Here is a 26,402-nt window from a genome sequence, read left to right as displayed (position 1 = left end):
AAATTTGGACCCATCGATACACAAAAATTCAAAATTTTAGGCCAAATTTACTCAAATTGTCTAACTTTTTACAACTTTTCCCCCAAAATTTTGGGGAAATTTCGAAAATGTTGGCTAAAATAAGGCAAAATTGGGCTATTTTCCGAAAAAATTTGAAACTTTTGAAAAAAGGACCCAAAGAACCAAAATTGGCCTAGGAAAAGGGGTCATTGATATACCAAAAGGCCAAATATGCTACCCATGTTTGCGGCACATTCCCGTATGTTCATTTGTACTGAGTCCCCTGGGTGTATACACACAAACAAACTGAGTGAAAATGGGGTGTTTTAGTGAAAGAACACGGAGTTCCGCGTTTAGGGGATTTCAAACATCGATTTTAAGATAAAGAGAATTTTCAATCTATTTGAAAATGTAAACCTGTTTTAGGGGTTCATGGTTTGGTTCAAACTTCTTTGTTTAAGGGACATTTTTTGCGAAAAGACCAAATACCTGTTTGGGGGTATTTTGAAAACAGTTGGTCACGTCTTTACTGCCATGGACACATTATTTGGGTGTAAAGAATACTGCATTACCCATTATTTCTTAATTACACAACCTTTTTGCTGAATGTTCTTGCAGGCGTCTCGACGAGATCTAAGACCGCTTTGCCGGGCATTGACTACACAGAACTGTCCAATTATGAAGTCGTATTTAATGAAAAGGAAATGGTGAAAGACGTTGTCATCCAACTTAAAGATAACAATAAGCCCGAGCCTCCAAGAGTTCTCTCTTTGCACTTTGATGCTGGGCCAGAAATGACTGGTGTAGGCAGCACTGATATCATGATCATGGATAATGATTCTGCTGATGGCGATGGTAACTTTAAGTTTAAATTTCTTACAGTAAATTCTAAATCATATTAAATGAAACATTTACATAAGCATTTACCAACCGCGAAATATGGTGACCGAAAAAGACAGGTGGCCGCTAGTGTATTTTTAAATGTTTATAGATTCAACTGTTCAAGATGTGTCACGGTGGGTCGAGGGTACCATTGTGGGTCAACTAGTGTCATGGTTTGCCAAGGGGTATCGTGATGGGTGCAAGGGGTGTCAGAGTGGGTCAAAGGGTGTTAATGTTGATCAAAAAGTGTCGACTGTCATGGTGGATATAAAGGGGTAAGTGTGGGTTAAATGGTGCCGGGTGGATTAAATGGTGTCAGAGTGGGTTAAGGGGTGTCACGGTGTGTTAAGGGGTGTCTAGGTGTGTCATGGTGGATCAATACTTGTCAGGGTGAGTTAAGCGATGTAACGGTGTGATAAGAGGAGTCATGGTGGATTACGAATGGACAGGTTGGGTTAAGGGGTGTCACGGTGTGTTAAGGGGTGTCATGGTGAATCAAGACTTGTCAGGGTGAGTTAAGCGGTGTCATGCTGTGATAAGAGGAGTCATGGTGGATTACGAATGGACAGGTTGGGTTAAGGGGTGTCACGGTGTGTTAAGGTGTGTCATGGTGAATCAAGACTTGTCAGGGTGAGTTAAGCGGTGTCATGCTGTGATAAGAGGAGTCATGGTGGATTACGAATGGACAGGTTGGGTTAAGGGGTGTCACGGTGTGTTAAGGTGTGTCATGGTGGATCAATACTTGTCAGGGTGGGGTAGGCGGTGTCATGCTGTGATAAGAGGAGTCATGGTGGATTACGAATGGACAGGTTGGGTTAAGGGGTGTCACGGTGTTTTAAGGGGTGTCACGGTGTGTTAAGGTGTGTCATGGTGGATCAAGACTTGTCATTGTGGGTTAAGCGGTGTCATGCTGTGATAAGAGGAGTCATGGTGGATTACGAATGGACAGGTTGGGTTAAGTGTCACGGTGTGTTAAGGTGTGTCATGGTGAATCAAGACTTGTCAGGGTGAGTTAAGCGGTGTCATGCTGTGATAAGAGGAGTCATGGTGGATTACGAATGGACAGGTTGGGTTAAGGGGTGTCACGGTGTGTTAAGGTGTGTCATGGTGGATCAATACTTGTCAGGGTGGGGTAGGCGGTGTCATGCTGTGATAAGAGGAGTCATGGTGGATTACGAATGGACAGGTTGGGTTAAGGGGTGTCACGGTGTTTTAAGGGGTGTCACGGTGTGTTAAGGTGTGTCATGGTGGATCAAGACTTGTCATTGTGGGTTAAGCGGTGTCATGCTGTGATAAGAGGAGTCATGGTGGATTACGAATGGACAGGATGGGTTAAGGGGTGTCACGGTGTGTTAAGGTGTGTCATGGTGGATCAATACTTGTCAGGGTGAGTTAAGCGGTGTCATGCTGTGATAAGAGGAGTCATGGTGGATTACGAATGGACAGGTTGGGTTAAGGGGTGTCACGGTGTGTTAAGGTGTGTCATGGTGGATCAAGACTTGTCATTGTGGGTTAAGCGGTGTCATGCTGTGATAAGAGGAGTCATGGTGGATTACGAATGGACAGGATGGGTTAAGGGGTGTCACGGTGTGTTAAGGTGTGTCATGGTGGATCAATACTTGTCAGGGTGAGTTAAGCTGTGTCATGCTGTGATAAGAGGAGTCATGGTGGATTACGAATGGACAGGTTGGGTTAAGGGGTGTCACGGTGTGTTAAGGTGTGTCATGGTGGATCAAGACTTGTCAGGGTGGGTTAAGCGGTGTCATGCTGTGATAAGAGGAGTCATGGTGGATTACGAATGGACAGGTTGGGTTAAGGGGTGTCACGGTGTGTTAAGGTGTGCCATGGTGAATCAAGACTTGTCATTGTGGGTTAAGCGGTGTCATGCTGTGATAAGAGGAGTCATGGTGGATTACGAATGGACAGGTTGGGTTAAGGGGTGTCACGGTGTGTTAAGGTGTGTCATGGTGAATCAAGACTTGTCAGGGTGGGTTAAGCGGTGTCATGCTGTGATAAGAGGAGTCATGGTGGATTACGAATGGACAGGTTGGGTTAAGGGGTGTCACGGTGTGTTAAGGTGTGTCATGGTGAATCAAGACTTGTCATTGTGGGTTAAGCGGTGTCATGCTGTGATAAGAGGAGTCATGGTGGATTACGAATGGCCAGGTTGGGTTAAGGGGTGTCACGGTGTGTTAAGGTGTGTCATGGTGGATCAAGACTTGTCAGGGTGAGTTAAGCGGTGTCATGCTGTGATAAGAGGAGTCATGGTGGATTACGAATGGACAGGTTGGGTTAAGGGGTGTCACGGTGTGTTAAGGTGTGTCATGGTGGATCAAGACTTGTCAGGGTGGGTTAAGCGGTGTCATGCTGTGATAAGAGGAGTCATGGTGGATTACGAATGGACAGGTTGGGTTAAGGGGTGTCACGGTGTGTTAAGGTGTGTCATGGTGAATCAAGACTTGTCATTGTGGGTTAAGCGGTGTCATGCTGTGATAAGAGGAGTCATGGTGGATTACGAATGGACAGGTTGGGTTAAGGGGTGTCACGGTGTGTTAAGGTGTGTCATGGTGAATCAAGACTTGTCATTGTGGGTTAAGCGGTGTCATGCTGTGATAAGAGGAGTCATGGTGGATTACGAATGGCCAGGTTGGGTTAAGGGGTGTCACGGTGTGTTAAGGTGTGTCATGGTGGATCAAGACTTGTCAGGGTGGTTAGGCGGTGTCATGCTGTGATAAGAGGAGTCATGGTGGATTACGAATGGCCAGGTTGGGTTAAGGGGTGTCACGGTGTGTTAAGGTGTGTCATGGTGGATCAAGACTTGTCATTGTGGGTTAAGCGGTGTCATGCTGTGATAAGAGGAGTCATGGTGGATTACGAATGGCCAGGTTGGGTTAAGGGGTGTCACGGTGTGTTAAGGTGTGTCATGGTGGATCAAGACTTGTCATTGTGGGTTAAGCGGTGTCATGCTGTGATAAGAGGAGTCATGGTGGATTACGAATGGACAGGTTGGGTTAAGGGGTGTCACGGTGTGTTAAGGTGTGTCATGGTGAATCAAGACTTGTCAGGGTGGGTTAAGCGGTGTCATGCTGTGATAAGAGGAGTCATGGTGGATTACGAATGGACAGGTTGGGTTAAGGGGTGTCACGGTGTGTTAAGGTGTGTCATGGTGGATCAAGACTTGTCAGGGTGGGTTAAGCGGTGTCATGCTGTGATAAGAGGAGTCATGGTGGATTACGAATGGACAGGTTTGGTTAAGGGGTGTCACGGTGTGTTAAGGTGTGTCATGGTGGATCAAGACTTGTCATTGTGGGTTAAGCGGTGTCATGCTGTGATAAGAGGAGTCATGGTGGATTACGAATGGACAGGTTGGGTTAAGGGGTGTCACGGTGTGTTAAGGTGTGTCATGGTGAATCAAGACTTGTCAGGGTGGGTTAAGCGGTGTCATGCTGTGATAAGAGGAGTCATGGTGGATTACGAATGGACAGGTTGGGTTAAGGGGTGTCACGGTGTGTTAAGGTGTGTCATGGTGAATCAAGACTTGTCATTGTGGGTTAAGCGGTGTCATGCTGTGATAAGAGGAGTCATGGTGGATTACGAATGGACAGGATGGGTTAAGGGGTGTCACGGTGTGTTAAGGTGTGTCATGGTGGATCAATACTTGTCAGGGCGAGTTAAGCTGTGTCATGCTGTGATAAGAGGAGTCATGGTGGATTACGAATGGACAGGTTGGGTTAAGGGGTGTCACGGTGTGTTAAGGTGTGTCATGGTGGATCAAGACTTGTCAGGGTGGGTTAAGCGGTGTCATGCTGTGATAAGAGGAGTCATGGTGGATTACGAATGGACAGGTTGGGTTAAGGGGTGTCACGGTGTGTTAAGGTGTGTCATGGTGAATCAAGACTTGTCAGGGTGGGTTAAGCGGTGTCATGCTGTGATAAGAGGAGTCATGGTGGATTACGAATGGACAGGTTGGGTTAAGGGGTGTCACGGTGTGTTAAGGTGTGTCATGGTGAATCAAGACTTGTCATTGTGGGTTAAGCGGTGTCATGCTGTGATAAGAGGAGTCATGGTGGATTACGAATGGACAGGTTGGGTTAAGGGGTGTCACGGTGTGTTAAGGTGTGTCATGGTGAATCAAGACTTGTCATTGTGGGTTAAGCGGTGTCATGCTGTGATAAGAGGAGTCATGGTGGATTACGAATGGCCAGGTTGGGTTAAGGGGTGTCACGGTGTGTTAAGGTGTGTCATGGTGGATCAAGACTTGTCAGGGTGAGTTAAGCGGTGTCATGCTGTGATAAGAGGAGTCATGGTGGATTACGAATGGACAGGTTGGGTTAAGGGGTGTCACGGTGTGTTAAGGTGTGTCATGGTGGATCAAGACTTGTCAGGGTGGGTTAAGCGGTGTCATGCTGTGATAAGAGGAGTCATGGTGGATTACGAATGGCCAGGTTGGGTTAAGGTGTCACGGTGTGTTAAGGTGTGTCATGGTGAATCAAGACTTGTCATTGTGGGTTAAGCTGTGTCATGCTGTGATAAGAGGAGTCATGGTGGATTACGAATGGACAGGTTGGGTTAAGGGGTGTCACGGTGTGTTAAGGTGTGTCATGGTGGATCAAGACTTGTCAGGGTGAGTTAAGCGGTGTCATGCTGTGATAAGAGGAGTCATGGTGGATTACGAATGGACAGGTTGGGTTAAGGGGTGTCACGGTGTGTTAAGGTGTGTCATGGTGGATCAAGACTTGTCAGGGTGAGTTAAGCGGTGTCATGCTGTGATAAGAGGAGTCATGGTGGATTACGAATGGACAGGTTGGGTTAAGGGGTGTCACGGTGTGTTAAGGTGTGTCATGGTGGATCAAGACTTGTCAGGGTGAGTTAAGCGGTGTCATGCTGTGATAAGAGGAGTCATGGTGGATTACGAATGGACAGGTTGGGTTAAGGGGTGTCACGGTGTGTTAAGGTGTGTCATGGTGAATCAAGACTTGTCATTGTGGGTTAAGCGGTGTCATGCTGTGATAAGAGGAGTCATGGTGGATTACGAATGGCCAGGTTGGGTTAAGGGGTGTCACGGTGTGTTAAGGTGTGTCATGGTGGATCAAGACTTGTCAGGGTGAGTTAAGCGGTGTCATGCTGTGATAAGAGGAGTCATGGTGGATTACGAATGGCCAGGTTGGGTTAAGGGGTGTCACGGTGTGTTAAGGTGTGTCATGGTGGATCAAGACTTGTCAGGGTGAGTTAAGCGGTGTCATGCTGTGATAAGAGGAGTCATGGTGGATTACGAATGGACAGGTTGGGTTAAGGGGTGTCACGGTGTGTTAAGGTGTGTCATGGTGGATCAAGACTTGTCAGGGTGAGTTAAGCGGTGTCATGCTGTGATAAGAGGAGTCATGGTGGATTACGAATGGACAGGTTGGGTTAAGGGGTGTCACGGTGTGTTAAGGTGTGTCATGGTGAATCAAGACTTGTCATTGTGGGTTAAGCGGTGTCATGCTGTGATAAGAGGAGTCATGGTGGATTACGAATGGCCAGGGTTGGGTTAAGGGGTGTCACGGTGTGTTAAGGTGTGTCATGGTGGATCAAGACTTGTCAGGGTGAGTTAAGCGGTGTCATGCTGTGATAAGAGGAGTCATGGTGGATTACGAATGGACAGGTTGGGTTAAGGGGTGTCACGGTGTGTTAAGGTGTGTCATGGTGAATCAAGACTTGTCATTGTGGGTTAAGCGGTGTCATGCTGTGATAAGAGGAGTCATGGTGGATTACGAATGGCCAGGTTGGGTTAAGGGGTGTCACGGTGTGTTAAGGTGTGTCATGGTGGATCAAGACTTGTCAGGGTGAGTTAAGCGGTGTCATGCTGTGATAAGAGGAGTCATGGTGGATTACGAATGGCCAGGTTGGGTTAAGGGGTGTCACGGTGTGTTAATGTGTGTCATGGTGGATCAAGACTTGTCATTGTGGGTTAAGCGGTGTCATGCTGTGATAAGAGGAGTCATGGTGGATTACGAATGGACAGGTTGGGTTAAGAGGTGTCACGGTGAGTTAAACCTTAATATACGATTTCAGTCAAATATTGATTTTTTATTCTTTGCTAAATATTATAACAACTGAATTAGTAAAAACTGTCCGGAAAGTTGTCTGGTAACTTTCAGCAAAACTAATAAGGTAAAATGAAAGAAAACTCATTTACTATCCTAGTCGCTGTTGGTTTCGGGGGGTAAGTCATAATTGTGTTTATTATTGCTCTGTTGTCCAAAAACACAATAAAGGCCAAATAGGTTTAAGTTGGGACATGTGTAAACATTACAAATATGCTAAAAAATCAGATTAAAAAAATTAACCAAACTCATTTTAAAAGATCGTACATTACGGCTTTAAGGGGTGTGGACTGTGGGACGTGAGGATGGGTTAAGAGGAGCTATAGTGAGTTAGGGGCTATATATTGGGTTATTGGGAGGGGGTCGGCCTGTGACATCTAGTTTTCTTTAGTTTTTCAAGAACAGTTTTTCAATTTTTCGTAACTTACCATTGCATGCCAACTTATAAGATATAGTTTGCTGCAACCGTTCACTTGGCCATACCCAAAAGGATTATATTTATAAAATACGATATATGCTATTAGGTTCAATAACGGTACAATGGTTATATATTCCAGGTCGTGAATCGGCATAACCGTCCAATTATTGTAGGCATATTAGTTCCAAGAGTGTATCTTGTTTTGTTTTTGACTTAATGAGAAACTCAATTGCACCAACCCTCTCTACGCGGGTGTGGTCTGCCGACGAGTTTCAATTACTTTTTCAAATAAAAAATTCAGAATTGTGAATTATAACCATATTTCGAATCGGTATGAAAGTGGTTTTTAAGATATAATAGCTCTTGATATTTTGAAAAAATATCTCAAAACTTGGGACTTTTTAAATTGAAGCCTATGACTAGCACATTAAATTATGTATCTTTATAGATTCAAACCAACCATGTACTGTGGTATGTATGAATGGTGGCACCTGTATGAATGGTGGCACCTGTATGAATGGCACCTGTCCTTCCGATTGGTGTAAATGTCCCTCGGAATATACAGGAGAAGGATGTCAAACTGGTAAGAAAACTTGTAATAGATAATTGACCTTTTCGGTAAATCCCGTCACGCCGACTTCAATGCGCAGTAACGATGTTCGATAAACGATGTGCGTATCGGCGCATATCGAGTTCTCATGTGTACTCGCAAAGGCTTATGGGATTTACCGAAAAGGTCAATTGTTACTAACATAATGCTTAATTGTCATAATCTGAGTCGACAGAATTACAAAAGACTAGTTTGCATCGGATGTCACCGTCAATCAAACTTCCCACGACCCTTGATTGGTTTATAGCACGCAAAAGCACGGAAGGTTGGTTCGTCTGGTGCTGATCGGAGAAAAGGAATCCGAGGTTCTATTAAGATGTAATCAGTCCGGTCCGACTGCCTGATCAGGAAGTACTGCCGAATCAGGCAGCATGTTGCCGAGTTAGGCAACACAGGCTTTGGTAACCCTTCCGAATTCGACAGACTAAGGACTAAATTGTTCATGGTGATTTTATAAAAGATCGGTGGAAATTTTACTTTGACACATGAGCTACATGTCAGTTGACAATTTTTCACCGGGCGAAAAAAAATTCCACCGGGAGAAAAATAATTTAAATAACAAAACAATTTCTAACGGTTTTTTTAAAATTTGATTTAAATATGCAAATTAACTTTATTTTAACTAAAATTGATGAAAAATGACTACTAATTGTACATTCATTGATAATTTTATATATTTTCCCTACTTCTTTACTCTAAACCAAGAAATAATGGTATATTAAAAGATGCTCTATTTGAAATAGAGCATTGCATTGTGGGATACCATACTGACTGACTCGGCAACATGCTGCCTGATTCGGCAGTACTTCCTGATCAGGCAGTCGGACCGGACTGGTAATAGTAAATTAATTTGCAGAGTAATAGATTTGGCTGGTAAACGGTGATTGGTTAATGGAGCTCACGTGACAAGATACGTCGCACAGGTTCTATATTTTTTTACAATTAAAAAAGCGCGACGTCTGTCTTTGTTTTGCCAAAATAAATTGCATGAACGCACTAAAAACGGAACGGATGACGTCAGACGCAAACTAGTCTATTTTATTCTGTCTGATTATAAAGGAATAACACCCCATTTTTTCATTATCATATCGGTAGAGATTGTTTACTTGTTACAAATATCTGTGCATGTATAAACCTTCGTCTTGTAATCAGTGCATTGTTATTCACTCAATCCGTAAGGGGCGTACCGGGGCCATCAGCCAGAGGGGGTAAAATTTCCAAACAACACGCTGACCCGATACTAAACTGTGTTTACAGGGACAAATGCTCGTGAATCGCCTGATATTTTGCTATTTTAATGCTGAGATGGGCTAAAATGAGGACAAATGTGGCCTAAAACCGGGCCAAAGGAAGATGCACATAACAAATTATGTTCACTTGAATTTTGTACCGCGGTATTTCGAGCCAGGGGGCATCTTTGTCCCCTGCCCGGGTCAGGCCCCCTCCGGTCGGTACGCTTTTAAATATGACCATGATGGTGTCACATTTACCATGTTTACCCTACAATTTATTTCAAAATGGCGCCTCCCATATTAGTGATAATTAGAGAGTAGTGGATGAGTAGATTTGAGTAGATTTGAGTAGTGGATGCCGGCGCAGCCGGTATCCACTTAAAAAATGCCAGCCCATCCATTATGACACGATATTGATAGGCAAAAGACAAAATCCTATCATTTATTCTCATTCTTATTCAGTTTTAATGTAATTTTTGCGAGAAAAAAATAAAGTTACTTTTGTGAGGACATCCCGTTGTTTTAAATGAACGAAACCATCACGAACATCTAAGCCGCCGAATCGCGTTCTTAGTTCTCGCACGTGTATTACGCGAACGCATTATCGCGCGATCATTGAGGAGCAACAAGCGTGCCGCCGTTGCGCGGCGGCGCGCGCCCTGACTAATATCACTATCAACTATTGTGAGATATTATACACCTGAAAACCAATCAAATTACGTGAATTCTTCACAAGACGCACCCATTGAATAAGAATTTTCAATAAATATTTATTAAAGCAAGACTTCCAGAAGTTTATGACGGTCAGTTTTGACATATAAACATAACTTTAACAATATACGGGACTACCGGCAGGCGAAATCGGTTTTGTTGTTGTTTTTCTTTATTTTAGTGTTGTGTAACCGCTTGAGTATGTAAAAACCGAGTCGTTTGTAATTACGAATTGTACGGATGCCGGTTCAGAGTAACCAGCAATACAAGTCATTTATGATTGTTTAATTCCAGGATAGTACAACTGCTAACACATCGCATTATCATTACATCGATATATTTCTTAATCCTTGTAATTGGACGAGTAATTTGGTATAGGCGCAACAAGATTGGAACATTTTCATTCTTTTACCCCTGTATGACCTTGTGTGACCTCTAGCGTCCTAAAATTAACCTTGGACGTACCTTGTACTTACTCCCTCACTACAGCACTGATTTTTGGGATTACAAAATTATTATCAAGTTCTGCCAAATGAAACATAGTTCAACCCTAATCATTCATTTTGTCCTAACTGGAGATAAAAGAAAAAGTTCACTATTTTACTAATTTCTTGGGAAAAAAAAGAGCCAAAAACATGCATTTTCGGCATGTTTTCATACAATCAAGTCACACAAAGCATTCAAAATCTTGAGTATAGGCCGACATTTTGTTCTAATTTTCACGTTTTTGTGTGTTACTTTAATTATGTTTTGTTTATATAAGAATGAAACATGTCTTTTCCAAAAATTAGAATGCATAAACTGAAATTAGTCTTAGTACAAGTCTTTGGGCTTGATTGTTACTGCATACGAAAAATACCCTAAAAAGGCATGTTCTTGGTCATTATTTCCAAAAACTGGTTAAATATTAAAATTGACTTTTATTGCTAGTTGCGACTAACTAAAGGATTAGGGTTTAGCTATGTTCGTGTGGCCAAACAGGATAATATTCTTTTATTCAAAAAAATTAGTTCTGCATTTTTCTGGAATAGAGAGTAATGTTTGATAACTCTCATGCTTCTATTTGGAAGTGCACAATGGTTCAGGTTAGCAGCTGTACTAGTATAACATTTCATCGTATGCTTTTGACATAGCATAGTAAGGTATGATAAGATAAGTTACCATTATTACATTGAAAATTGTTAGTGTATGGAGATAAAACCTTTGAAGTCATGTAAACGCGATGCATTTGATTGTATAATTATGTTTAGTATTCTTATCCACAAAATAATGACAGGTTATGAGCTTTTACGAGTTTAGCGTTCCAAATTACTCAATAAAGACATTGCGATTTCCAAACGTAGACATCGGACGTACGTTGATCTATTCAAAACCACTCTCCTGTATCGAAGCGAGGTCACGTATTTAATTTTTGAAGATATTCCACGTGCGAAATCGACGTAGATACATCGTTGAAAATTCACAAAATTTGTCCATTTCACAATATGTTAAAGACAGTCAAAGATAATGAACATATGAAGGAAAGTCTAATTATTATTATGATCATTTTTGTTTGTAACAAATCATTATAATAAAGGTACAGCGATGTGTTAAAAATGGACTAAATTTAAACGCAATATTCACACGCAGAGATTGCCCATTGAAATGTGTGTGATACTTTGCGTTAAAAAAATGACATTGCGATTTCCCATTTTGGATTCCAAAGTAGAATAAAAACGCAGATGCTACGTGATTATGCTGATTTTACCTTATGTCTAAGTCCATGCAACGCGCCCAATTTTCAGGACGAAAAAGTTTCATTTTGAAAGTAAAGTCATGATGTATGTATGTATGTAGTGATCTTTAATCTACCAAAATATATGTTTTGGGACAACTATAATATTTGGGGAGCACAAAAAAACAATTAGGTTTAATCAGCATGTAGGTCAAAATTTTAATCAAAATCAAAAGCGGTCTGTTTGAATTTAGGCAGAGACTCAGCTCACTGTTATTTTTTCAATCACTATGCCCTCTATCGACCTAGGTTAGAAGCTATTAGATTAGATCAAATATTATAGTCATTATTCTAGCTGTCTTGTTCTCCTTTGTGACGAATGAGCACAATCCAGTCTGAAACCGAGACTAGCAATATTTAACACCGTATTAACGTACGTAAAAACGTACGCGAAAACGTACGTTCCACGTGCTGCGTTAGGAAAATCGCAATGTCTCTAATATTAAATTTCATTTGACCTAATATCATTAATGTTATATTGCTATTTGGCGTTATTGATGTAAACGACGTTTTTTGACAAAGAGCTTAAGTATCATGAAATATCGATATTTTCTGATAAAGGAACTTGAATCTTTTTGATATGTCAGGCATTTATTTCTCCCTCTCCCAATGATATATGTATCGTGTTTTACCCTAGACACTAACGAGTGTGACACTGTGCCACCAGTATGTCCAAATAACTTAAAGTGTGAAAACCAGGAACCCGGGTATAGTTGTATGTGCCAGCCACCGATGGTCATAGACCTCAGAGTCAACGATAGGTGTGTCGACGTCACAGGAAAAAGTAAGGGTTTTGTTGTTTTGTTATTATTGCTGTTCTGAATAATTCGTTATGAATTCGACAAATGGAGAATTTTAAGCAAATTGAGTTAAGGTATGCTTCTAATATTATGTTTCAGGTGATCTCTCATTTTCCACCAATTCATAAAAGTTTATTATGGTCAGTTTTGACATATAAACATAACTTTAACAATATACGTTAATGGATTTGACAAAGAGACGAATCGTATACTTAGCTGTATAGTACAGCTGAGCACCGCACCCCACCCACCCCCATTAAAAAAACCATTTGTTTTTCCTTTATATTAAATGTTCTGTAGTGCTATATTGAATGCCAATGTAGAGCTCCAGTGATTCCAAAATAAGTACAAACATTCCCCGCGTGACGTAGCTATGATGTAATAAAGTGTACAGTACGCCATCGCAAAATTGCAAAGTCCCAGAAAATTATACACAAAGTATAGGCCAAAATCCGGTTTTCTGCTTCAAAATCTTAGAAACATGCAATTTCCACCAAATTTATTTGCACAACGCATATTTCACCTTAGCAAATCTATTTGAAACTCATCCTCCCTCTGTGGAAGATTCAGGCTGAATCTTTCTCAGAGGGTGTATGAAATTCAAATGGAGATGCTTATATGTATTTGTTCCATTTGAAATTCATACTCCCCCGTGGAAGACAGGGGTAGTGTGGATTTCCAAAAACCAAAATGAAAAACCAAAATGATTTAAATCTTCTTTTCCTATAGATGTGTTAGCCCTGACAAGTGGATTCAAAGTCCAGGAATACGAGGGTAAACGAGTTTCTCTTGATGCTCCAGAATGTACACGAAGAGGACATAGAGAATTTAACAAATATTTATTCTTGGAATCAATGGTGAGTAGGAAATCCCCCAAGGGGGCTCTCTTAGCTCAGGTTAAAGGTGTACGGGGATGTGCCACGGTTTGGGAGGGGGTACATGTACCTTTTCACCGATTTTGGTATATCGATAGGTTGATTTTACTTAGTGAAGACCAATGAGCCGGGCGCATGTGGGTAAAAGTGCCCTGAACTTTGTTAATACTGTTGTTTTCCTCGTTTTTTGCCAACTTTTTTCCATTTCAAAACTACCTACAGTTTTAATGAATGTCCTTCACTTTAAAGCAAGGTAACTTTGTCTATCGTTGTTAATTGTTAATAACCTGTGTATGTAATGTATTAATCAATACAATTTTACCATTTCTAATATTAGTTAGTCGATACTTCATCAATCAGTATTGGTTCACAGCAGCATCGATCGACATGGATGCAGTGCCTAATTAGAATTATTAATAATGTTCTTCTTGCTGGTCAAAGGCTTCAACATAAAAAGTAAAAGTTTTGAGATATGTGCTGAAAATAATCTATAGCTATCTTAAGAACCACCCATGTAGGCTTTTTCGTGTATTTTTTATGCTGATTCCAAATATGGTCATGAAAATATACAATTTTGACATTTTTGAATTTTTGAAGAAAATTTGAAACTTTTCGTCTGCAGTCGACACCCATGCAGAGAGGGTTAAACTTGAAGAATTGTAATAAAACTTAAACGCTTAATGATTAATTTGGATTTGAAAAAATACCTGCCACAAATGATATTCTTGCAGTCAGTTGACATAAAATGTCATTGTTAGTGACCTTGTAACGAATAATTTGAGTTTATTCACTATGGTCCACAATGGCCTCATCCCATTGGCATAGTTCAATACCCTCAATTAAACAATCATATAGTAAAAAAATTGACCTCAAGTTGTGGAGTATGAATTTGTGTAACCACATTTTTAAAGGTCATTCAATGAATGTACAAATGTGTTGGGGTTAAAGAACTGTGCCCTGATGGATGAACATGTTGTGGATCCTAGTGATTCCTTTCAAACAAACTGTTCCCGTGACTGAAAATACAGTGGAATGCTAGTTAATAAAACTCCATTTCTTTTTCTTAAATACAGCTGTATAAGATGTATTCTAGATATGAAGGAGTCATGAACGTAACCTTAACAGGTATTTGTCCGGGTAGTATAATCGTCAACTATACTGTCTACGCAGAAGCGGGCAGCGATCTTACCCCGTCTCGGATAAATGAAATTTTTTACACCTTTGTAGATGATGATTATTACATCCAAGACTCTACCGTCAGACTTATCCTTTCCGGTAAGTATCTCCTTTTTCATGCTTTCTAAGGGGTTCAGCTTTCCGTAGTCCAGGGATTTTTGATAGCATAAATTTAAATATACACACAATAAGTTGTTGACGTATAAAAACGTACATACATTGTCGTTATTGTACATATTTGTCGACTTAGTAACAATGGATCTTAAACCGTTTCGCCGTCGTAGTCGTGGTAGTGTGACGTCAAAATCAATCGTTGCCAGGTCAACTGGTTCACGCTGTGTTCGGAACCACGATCAAAATGATCACAACAAAAAAATGGGTTGCTAACAGGTGTGCAAACCAAGCGTGAACCTGCAAATAAGAGACATATTGCGATGTTCCAAACGCAGCACGTGGAACGTACGTTTTTACGTACGTTAATACGGTGTTAAATATTGCTAGTCTCGGTTCCAAACTGGATTGTGCTCATTCGTCACGAAGGAGAACGAATCATCTGGAATAAAGACTATAATATTTGATCTACTCTAATCTAGGTCGATGGAGGGCATAGTGATTGAAAAAATAACAGTATGCTGATTAAACTTAATTGTGCTCCCCAAATATTATAGTTGCCCCAAAACATATATTTTTAGATTGCTCATACATCGTCTTTGAAAATAAGGCGCGTTGTCATGGACTTGGGCGCGTTGCATGGATAGACAAAATTGGCATATTTCAACGTAGCATCTGCGTTTTATTCTACGTTGGAATCCAAAATGGGAAATCGCATTGTCATTTTTGTACGCAAAGTATCACACACATTTCAATGGGCAATCTCTGCGTATGAATATTGCGTTTAAATTTAGTAATACATCGCTGTACCTTTATTATAATGATTTGTTACAAACAAAAAGGATCATAATAATAATTAGACTTTCCTTCGTATGTTCATTATCTTTGACTGTCTTTAACATATTTTGAAATTGACAAATTTTGTGCATTTTCAACGATGTATCTACGTCGATTTCGCACGTGGAATATCTTCAAAAATAGCTAAATACGTGACCTCGCTTCGATACGGGAGAGTGGTTTTGAATATATCAACGTACGTCCGATGTCTACGTTTGGAAATCGCAATGTCTCTAAGGTATGACGTATTCACTACGACGTATTCAGCATCGACGTGGTAACGTAATATTGTTGCTTACCGGATCACGCTATTTTGGTATGCCTTCAAGTGACATATACTTTGTGTGGCGATTGTTTCGATCGTGGTTCATTTCTCAAGCGCGTGATCCCGTTGACATAGTATTACGTAATTGCGATTGATTTAATTGAGGTAATTGAACTATGCCATCGGGATGAGGCCATTGCGGTCCATAGTGAATATGGACCTTAAATGGAATTCAGGTCATGTCCTATATTATCAATTTGTTCCATAGTTTAAATATCATTTGATATTAGTTATCATGGAGCGTTATCATGCATGTATATGACCATGCAAAAAGGTTTTTTTATGACCATTAGTTTTCTTTTAACGTATTTTGACCTTTACAGATCAACCGTGTTCCAATTCACAATGTGAAAACGGTGGGACGTGCGATGGATTCGCAGACGATTTTAGATGCATGTAAGTGATCAAAACGTTTTAACATTTTACTATAAACCGGTCCCTATCTGACACGCGCAGTGCTGCAGGCGATTCGCCCAGCGCGAGTAGCGATCATCCTTTGCATCCGTCAACAGAGGGCGATGTTACTGATTTTTGCCGTTTTTGCCTTAAAGACGGTGTATACCTTCAATAGAGGGAGAATGAGTTTTGAATAGAATAGAATAGACAATCTGGTAACTTCCATTTGTCATACTCACTCCAGTTGTGGAAGATATAAGTAAAGACATAATACAGGGGAAGTATGGGTTTCAAAATGATTACCCCTGACCAATTACATTTAAAAACATACACCCCCTGTGGAAGATATTTTCAAAATCTTCCACAGGGGTAGTGTGGATTTCAACAAGATTTACGAAAGATGGATTCAACCAAGGAAAAATAATTGAAAGGGAAGTGCTATGGTCTAAAAGACACCTATGGCAATAGTTTTGACAATTGTTAATGCAATTGCGGCAACACCCAACCTCAGATCCATTGGGAATTTTACTATTCTCAAGACTCACCATTGTATTTTCATCTTGGACATTATGCCTACATGTTTATATTGAATGTAATTTTACTCTTTTGTTATATTGTGCAATATATCTTTTGGATAGATGGATAGAGCCTCTATAGTTTGATCAGCTCGTAATCGGCGGGAATAAGCCCAATCGACATTGGAAGTTTGCAATGCATTGTGGGACAGTTTTTGCAGTTTTGGGACACTTTGCCCTCTGACCTATTGGCAAAATTCAGAAAAATTGGTTTTTCTGCATACAAAATATAATCTAAAATATTTTACAAAAATAAAAACAAACACAAAAAACATTGTTATTGAATAAATTAATTATTTAAATATATTTAATGATAACATTATGACAATAATTAATTAATTAATAATATTAATATCAAGTTCCCCAATATGTCAGAGGTCAAAGTGTCCCAAAACTGCTCTCAAAAACCGGAAGTTATAATGGCGATTGGGCTTATTGTTACGCTTTTTCACAATGCCGAAAAGTAGATCGTGGGACAGAGTGCTGAGTTGACCTGACTGGTCTATATGTTGTGTGTTAAAGGAAGTAGACAAAGTATAGGACTTGAATTAATAATTTGAAATGCTCTGGCGAGATGTAACAAGACAATTTCAAAATAGAAATATATTGATATTAATCCGCGATGTTAAAGAGTCTGCCGACTGCGAGCTGATCAAACTGTATTGGGTTATTCAGTTTAGATCCATACACCACTTATGACCTTAATCTCCTCAGCATTTGGTATCAGATAACCCCATTTGAAATTCACACTCCTTGTGTGGAAGGTTAAAGTCACGTCTTAGGGGACTGGATTTCAACTGGCCGTTATATTAATATGTACCCTTCTTCATGTTTTTGTTTTCTCCATGCAGATGTCCGCCTAGTTTCTATGGCAGCCTATGCCAATATACGACAGACCCCAGCCAATCAAGTAAGTTTAAGTAACGTCAAGATTTCAGACACAGTTGTCGATCTTTGGGTCTTTTGGATCATTGGCCTATATTGAGGTTGGCACAAATGTGTTTATTATAAACATAATTCGTTATGAATTCGTTTCAAGTGATCTTTCATTTCCACCAAAAATTAATGTTAGATGGTAGTCCCCAATCACAGCAGCAGATAGGTGTATCCCATCATGCTCTGCAGTACCACAGTAGAACTGCACATGTCATAGAAAGTGTACACAAAATCCCTCACTTCAACTTTCAATTACTCGCTTATATCAGGGGAGTTAAGAATTTTGTTGGAAAAAATATGATCTCCAAAGTATTGTGAAACTATCCATAGCTCTCAATATGTGTGGTCCCCAATGTAGATATCGAAGTTTTTAATTTGGCACCAAACTGCGATTGATGAATTCGACAAAGAGACGAGTCCTATACTTGTACAACGCGGATCGATCTATTGTATAGCTGGAGCCCTCGGATTTTCTATATTAAAGACCCATTCAGTGATCCCAGCGCAAGTGTAAACAAAATTAAAAATGTTTATAAATTGCTTAAAAGTGAAGTATAAGTCATTCAAATTCATGTAGCTAATTTATATACTGTCAGTATATAAATTACAGAATCATGTATACTGCCTTATTTTGTCTTAAATACACAGCTTTTGGCTGAACCACTAGCAAGCTATGTTAACACGACAATGACAAAGGTACCAACATTTTTACGATCATACGAATGAGCAAATCACTGAATGGGCCTTTAATGTCCTATTAAAATGCCATAGGTCTCCTCTATCCAGTGATGCCAAAATGAGTAAAAAAATCCCCACATGCCGTCATTATAACGTAATTATATTAGAGCCATAAGTTTTCCGTGATACGGAAAACGGATAATTTCACGAAAACATGATTTCATGTAGTTGGAAAAATAAAATTGAAATAATTAAAAACAAAGAAGTGAATAAAATAAAAAGAAAAAATTAAATATGTGTGCCTGTTCTTGCTTTCAATAAAATAAACGTGTAAAAAGCGCGTTAAAGTTTGTAATATATCTTTATTAAACTTCTTGTAAACGGACAAAACACGGTAAAACGGACAAAAACACGGACAGCCACAAGAAACAGGAACACAGAAAGTGACAAAACGAAATTTCAAAAACGGCAAACTTATGCCTCTTAATTATATGAGTATGTTCTAGCAATATTAAAAAATCTCAGAAAAGCATGCACACATTGTACGAAAAGTTTTTCTGCTTAAAAATCCTAGAAACGTGCTATTTTCACTGTATTATTCACTAAACGTTAAGGCTATAAGCCATATACGTAGGAAAACCAGTAATTTCTGCAAACAAAACCCAAATCAATGATGAGTACTATGGTTTATATACCGGTTTTCATGGCTATTTCAATTCTCGCGTTTCACAATACGTTGCGCATCCAGCAGTCGCTGGGTCGAGGCCAATATACGTAATGCATCATGGGAAAATGAGTCGACATCCAAAGCCCGCGTAATACGAATACAATACAGGAACATGCATCATTGTGGGTTTAAATGTCATTATAATGATGTCACATGCGAATGCACACTAAAACAACAATTTACAACTATAGTAGATCCATTTTCTATTAATTGATCACAGGGAATCCTTCGTGGATCTGTTTTCAACATATTTATTAAAATACTCGCGTGAAAATTCAATAGCAGCTAGAACGGCGATGTCAACTCTGGAGTCGAAAATTTGACTGCCTAAAGCAACCGCTGGCGGCGCATCATATTGTGAAACTCGAGAATTGTTTCATAACATAAGAGTATTTCAAATAAATACTAAACATTCACTTATATAATATACATTTCAAATGATAGATCATAAATGTTTAGGAGTACCGATGGAATGGTACTAAAATGTTCAAACGCCACTTACTCAGAACAGCGATTTTACGTATTCGGCACTCTGACGTGTTCATAAAGATCCCGGATAACGATATACTCACCTCACCTCACCCCATAAAGTGTGTCAACATTTTTTCCAGGATTTTAGGCTGTGTCTCTGTTGTATGAAGCCCTCTTCAAGAATCTTCCATTTCTTTCTGCCTTGTACATCCCTTGCCCTAGTATCCCCTCTATGATAGACACTACTGGTTATCGAACAACATTTCTGATTGGTTGATAACTTGAAATGCTCATTTCAATTGCAAATTATGACTAGGTTTTAAACTATGTATGGTCAAAACTTGCATTTGCTGATGATCTTATTAATACCCTCCTTGATTGGTTCAAAATTAGACACAATATTCATTTTGGCCAATCGGTAGGTAGTTATCCTTGGGTTAAATCATATCGACATTCTCGTCTTTGCCTTCCTCTTCTCCGCTTTCCAGATCTTGGTTGTCACTCGACAGTTTGTCAAACTTATAACGATATGAGCAAATGGTTGTGTTTTTTTTTCACAATTTGTTTTCAGGCGCTGCAAAACAAGAAGGCATGTCTGTTCTCAACTGGAGCCTAATCATCATGGACATAATCCTTGTTATGACTGTGATAGGTTTGTTATTGTGTTGGTTCTACATGTGTCGTCGTGCTCGTCGTAGTTCGATATCGCAACCTACCCAATACAGGCCAGAGCCCACATCAGTTTTGAGCGAATTTGTTGAGCAACCTGCATTTGGTGGAGCTGGGCTAGCTCACCCTATAGAATGGATGAATGCAGGAGTGACCATGGATATGAACGTACCTGTATTGACAGATAATCTGATAACTGCAGCGGGTTTAACGCCCAATTCTCCTTCAATAACAGGGGTGAGAATAATCTTCTTAGCTGTGTGTCGGGAAAATGTAATGTGCGTTTGGTTTACTGACAAAAGTGAATTGATTTTGACTGCATAAATGCGACCGATGTTATAATAGTATGTATACCAAAAATTACGTTTTTGAGAAAATCTCGAAATTTGATTTTACACGAGGAAGGTATACGGCCTACAGCGGAAAAATATGCACATTCTAGCAGTTATTATTATTATTACAATTGTTATTACAATCGCAAATTTCCAATTTGCGAGTGTTCTGTTTTTGGTCAGTTCTTCTTCTTTCTTTCTTTCTTTCTTCTGTCAAACTTTTAACGAGCCATCGTAGCCATATGCTTTAAGCCAATGTGACCATATTTGGTCACAAGGACCATTGGGTGGGGGCACAAATGTTACATGACCAACTCGGGGTCAAGGTCATCCAAAGGTCATTATGACCAAAATGTGATTTTCACTAAAATGCTTCTTCTTCCACAAATTACATAACACAATGTCGTCACTTGCATACCTGCATCGCCTTTAGCCAGTGTCTAAAAGTTGTACAAATAATTGGGGTCAAGGGTCATTAAGGGGGTAAAATCTTACAATTGCATTATCTCAACATCCGTAAGGGGTATGGGGCTCAAACTCAGTGACAACAAATCTCATGACCAGGGGAGCATTTTACAGGGGTCAGGTCAAAGGTCATGCAGAGGTCAAATTTAAGAAATGCATTTTCTGTACATCTGTAATGGGTACGGGACTCAAACTCTGTGACAACAAACTTAATGACCAGGGAATATTTTGGAACACTTTGCAGGGGTCAGGTCAAAGGTTATCTTGGGTCAAATCTTACAATTTCCTTTTCTGGACATCTGTAAGGGATATGGGGCTCAAACTCAGTGACAACAAATCTCATGACCAGGGGAACATTTTGTAGGGGTCAGGTCAAAGGTCAAATTTTAGAAATGCATTTTTGGACATCTATAAGGGGTACGAGGCTCAAACTCGGTGACAACAAACTTAATGACCAGGGGGAATCTGTTGGAACACTTTGCAGGGTCAGGTCAAAGGTTATCTGGGGTCAAATCTTATACCGTAATTTCATTGTCTGTAAGGGGTATGGGGGCTTAATTTCGGTGACAACAAACGTCGTGACCCGGGAAACATTAAGGTCAAAGGTCAGGTCAAACGGCCATTAAAGGGTTACATGCTTTGCGATTGTCTGCGTTCTGTGAGCGCAAATTATCTCTAGTTATTATTATAATTGTTATTATTATTAATATTATTATTATTATCATTTTAGTTAATTCAAACAATGACAGAACCTTTTGGCTCTGTGAAAGATAATAAAGACGTTTTCCGTTTATTTGCGTTCACAGATAATGGCCTCATGGGACCAGCCGATTGCTCTTGATACCCTTAACAACGATGGAGTTGGCACAGATATACTATTCTAAGTAATTCAATTTTTGTAAATTATAATAGTTCTTACACGCACATGTGCGCGTTCTGTACAAATTTTACAAACGATGCAATCATAATAAAATATCTAAAAATGGGTTGGTAAAAACAATTATTTGTGACCCAACTTTGGTGTCTCCACTTACTTCCCCATTGCACCAGACTGTCAGAAAGTGGCTTTGTTGGGTTTTTTTTGACGATCTATGCTTTTATTACGAAAAATGTCGTTTTTCCGCCCAGTCTCTTTCCACCTACTTACTTATCCAGTGTCCATATACGCGTAAATACGATCATCACGTATGAAATATCCTTGTCGTACATGTAGTGTAAACGAGCGCGTGAGTACAAAACAAACCATGTAAATACAAATCTCTAACAATTTTGAAAACTCATGTCTATTATTTCATTTATTTTTCTTGATTTATTCACAGGACAAGTTGAGGGACCGACATGAAGCAGCTGATTGTAACATAGAATATGTCGCAATTACCTCAAACTTCATTTGTACTTGCTATATCAGATAATACTCTACTTTATAATAGGCGATAATTATTAGGTTTTGTTACTGCGCGCGTCAAAAAGGTTCCAACTCACGCTCGCGTAAATTCACGCACCATACGTGCTGCGCCCAACTGCGTGCACTCCATTCTATATCAATACACAGTGTAATAAGTCGCTTATCATAAGCCGAACAAACTTTAGACAATTGTAGATAAATAGTAGATGATCCCGGCAATATTAGATAATCCCGACAATTATAGTAGATGATCCCGACAATAGTAGATTCTTTTGACATTAATGGGCGACTGTACACCGGTAGCGGAATCCGCATCAATAGCACCACTGTATGCGGATCAATATGATGTCCTCTTATGCGCGCAGACGGCGTCACGACTTAAGCGTCCAACACGCACACGGTATCGCGTCACGAGCGCCCTACGTGCACACGCGTTGTAATGCGCTATAACTTCCTTTCAAGAAACGCGCTCACTACGCGATCATTTCTCAGATACGGATCTCAGATTATGGATGCACATCTCGGGTGATCGCATTGATGCAGATTGATGCAGATTCCGCTGTAGTGTGGGGTCACCTAATTATAGTAGATGATTCCGACAATAGTGGATGATGCCGACAATAGTAGATGATCCTGACAATAGTGGATGACCATTATAGTTGAGCGTGTTTATAGTGAGCTAGTTTATCCGGTATTTAGCGTATATAAGCGTATAATTACTGCGAAATCAATCGTTATTGCAGCATAATCTTTCCGTATGCAGCCACTATAAACATCCTCGTGGATAACTCTTGCAAGTCGCCAATGAACAAGTTTAACAGGATTCTTAAAAGAATATGATTGAATGCAAAATGTTGATGTAGCATAATCATGATAATGTACTTGATACAATACAATACGTACTTCACTCAACACATTTCATAATTATTTGACACGATGATCTGATCAAAACAGACCAAAGTCAGATATTTTGAAAATTGAGTTATTACCAGGATAAACTTACTCAGTACCTATGCTTACTGATGTTGTAATCCTTAAATCACTGGAATACTTGGTTGCAAATGGTTTGATTTTTATATATCCATTTTTTTCAATTTTTTACTGTATTTTGCTTCTTGTTTTTACCTATATCTTAACTTCATTATTGCTGACTTTAGACTGATTTCATCAGATCATGCCACAAGTTTATGTTTTTTTATTATTTTATTTAAAGAAGTGTTTATAATAGAAAAGTAAATATATTTATATAGTTTGTGCATGTTTAACTTATTCAAGTCAGCTTTTAAATTTTTGCATTAACTTACTGAAATGTGTAGTAGTTACCTCAATATCATGTTATTATGATTGATTAAGGGGGTACTACACCCCTCAATAAATCTGTGCCTATTTTTGCATTTTTCTCAAAAACTAATAACACCCTGGTAACAAAATTTATGTATAGTATTGGGGCAAGGAATCCAATTACTACACTGGAATTTCAGTGACCCAAGACAAGCGGTTCGTTATTTATGATAAGAAATAAGGTACCGCTAATATGTACCTCATTTCCTATCATATATAGTGAACCGCTTGTCTTGAGTCACTGAAATTTCAGTGGAGTAATTGGATTCCTTGCCCCAATAATATACATAACTTTTGTTACCAGTGTGTTATTATTTTTTGAGAAAATGCAAAAATAGTCAAATTTACCACAGGGTGTAGTACCCCCTTAAGTCTACCTTCCTGCTGTCCTAATGAATTAGTAGTAGTAGTACCATTTTGAGTAACGCTGACTCGATATCATTATGTTGGTCGCACTCATTTGCACATACTTTATTGAGTTGTTGCAACTCAGAAAATGAAACTAGCCTAGGTTAGCATAATTTTCTAGAGGTGTGCTATAGTATACTACATTTTGCACTGATTACAAAAATAAATATTTGAATGCTGCTAATTGTGCAGAAAATGATCAAATTACGTGAATTAAGTAACAAAGTACCAAATTGGAATAACTCAAAACAATAAGTACCAGTAACTTAATATGAATGAGTTACATCAACTTGCATGTTGAGTTACAATAACTCAACTAATTGGTTCTTTGAACCTTGTTTATTTTTCTAAGTTCCCTGAACTTGAATTCAGAAGTTGACATTACTTAAAAAGTTGACGCAACGACTTACATCAACTTTTTAAGTAATGCCAACAAAGTTGATTAGTTGACGGAACTTTTGAGCTTTTCAGCATTTTTAAGTTCGGATAACTAAAATGAATTTTGTTTTGGCAACTTTTACCCTGTTTTTGAGTTGCCCAAACTTACTCCTTTTGAATTGCCCCAACAAGGCGAACAAGTCATATCTATGAGTAGTAGTAGTAGTAGTAGTAGTAGTAGTAGTAGTAGTAGTAGTAGTAGTAGTAGTAGTAGTAGTAGTAGTGGTGGTGGTGCTGGTGGTGGTGATAGATTGTGCCTCAGTGCTAATCCATAATTAAGGGCTTTACACATCCATAAACGGAGGTCGAGACCTTTATATATAGTATATAACGCATCGTAGGAATGATATATAAACTGTATACCAATTACACAGAATTAATCAAAATCATTCAAAATAGTGTTTATATTAAAGTGATGATGATCAGATGAAGACGTGTACGTGTTTCAACAGGAGTAGCCAAATAGCGTAAAATTGTCAACACTAACATTGGGTTATTTCAGTTAAATTCCACACTACCTGCTGTGGAAGATTTAGGAAATATCTTCCACAGGGTGATAGGTTTTTCAAATGTAATTGGTCACGCTTAACCATTTTGAAACCCATACTTCCCCTGTATTTTGGCTTTACCTATACCTTCCACAACTGGAGTGAGTATTTCAAAAGCAATTTACACAACTTGTCTATTCTAATCAAAACTCAAACTCCCTCTGCGGAAGACCTCACCTACATTTTCCACCGGGGTAGTGTGAATTTTATTTGTGGGTCAATTCGAAATAATTGAAACTGTTCAAGAACACTTACTTTTATTGCAGTGGCGATACGGTATCTTACCAAGTCCCATATAGGTCCATCCTCAGGTCAACTGACAGCGAGTCCAATTTATAACTATTATTGGAATATACTTGGATGTATATTATTTCTGCGCCGTCAAGTTGTTTTGGGGAAGGTCTGCGCTAGTGAATAGTTCCTCAATCACGGACAATGGCCCCAGAACTGTCCTTTGAGGTACTCATGGCAGAACCTTTGCTGGCACAGACTTTCTCCATGCACGACTACGCTTTGAACCCTGTTGTTCAGGTAGTTTGCAACTCAATCGCAATCGTATCCCATAGTGCTGAAGTTCGCAGCCGACACCCGAAATAATGCCATTGTCCAATCAGATTTTGTATTTATAGACGAATCCAATTTTACGCATTCCTACGCCTCAATGGCGGCCATAGATGCGACGGGGACCCAGCTAACTCACCTAAAATGTGAAATGATGCGGCCTTGAAGGGTATTTTAAGCTGCATTCTATCACCCGTGTTACACGTAGACAAAAGAATGATGACCGTTTACAACACAAAAGAATCTAACATCCCAATCGGGCTCTCACAACACCTGTTTGGTGCATGCGGGGAACCAAATATGGCCGACCAAATCCAGAACATGACTTGGCTCGTTGGATTCGTCTATAAGCTAGACCACATCTACCAAATAAGAATGACATAATATGGGACCCTTTCAAAGACAACGAAAACCCATAATGTGAAGCACCATCAGATTTGATATTAATGATGAATACAAATGACTAATAAATACTGACTTACGACTGACGAGACAAACTGAATAGATAAATGGATAAAATTGGTATCTTAAATTAAGATAAGTAAAATAAGTAAAATAATGTTTTTATATTAATCGTAATCATTCATTTTAGACCTTTGATGGTGTTTTATTGAT

At 39.4% G+C, this 26,402-nt stretch overlaps 1 protein-coding gene across 1 annotated transcript; it reads left to right on the top strand.

Annotated features, from left to right (window-relative positions):
- Positions 1-231: 231 nt before the first annotated feature.
- LOC140170992 (uncharacterized) lies at positions 232-22,684 on the top strand. Its single transcript, XM_072194178.1, has 11 exons — positions 232-259; positions 619-855; positions 7,835-7,969; positions 12,351-12,497; positions 13,243-13,370; positions 14,462-14,663; positions 16,161-16,233; positions 17,660-17,718; positions 20,192-20,526; positions 21,893-21,970; positions 22,406-22,684. The coding sequence occupies exons 1-10, from the start codon at positions 232-234 to the stop codon at positions 21,968-21,970; spliced, it is 1,422 nt and encodes a 473-aa protein (XP_072050279.1). The 3' UTR covers positions 22,406-22,684.
- Positions 22,685-26,402: the final 3,718 nt, after the last annotated feature.

The sequence above is a fragment of the Amphiura filiformis genome, chromosome 15 (genome assembly GCF_039555335.1).
Source record: "Amphiura filiformis chromosome 15, Afil_fr2py, whole genome shotgun sequence".
Taxonomy (NCBI): domain Eukaryota; kingdom Metazoa; phylum Echinodermata; class Ophiuroidea; order Amphilepidida; family Amphiuridae; genus Amphiura; species Amphiura filiformis.
This window is presented reverse-complemented; position numbering and strand designations above follow the sequence as displayed.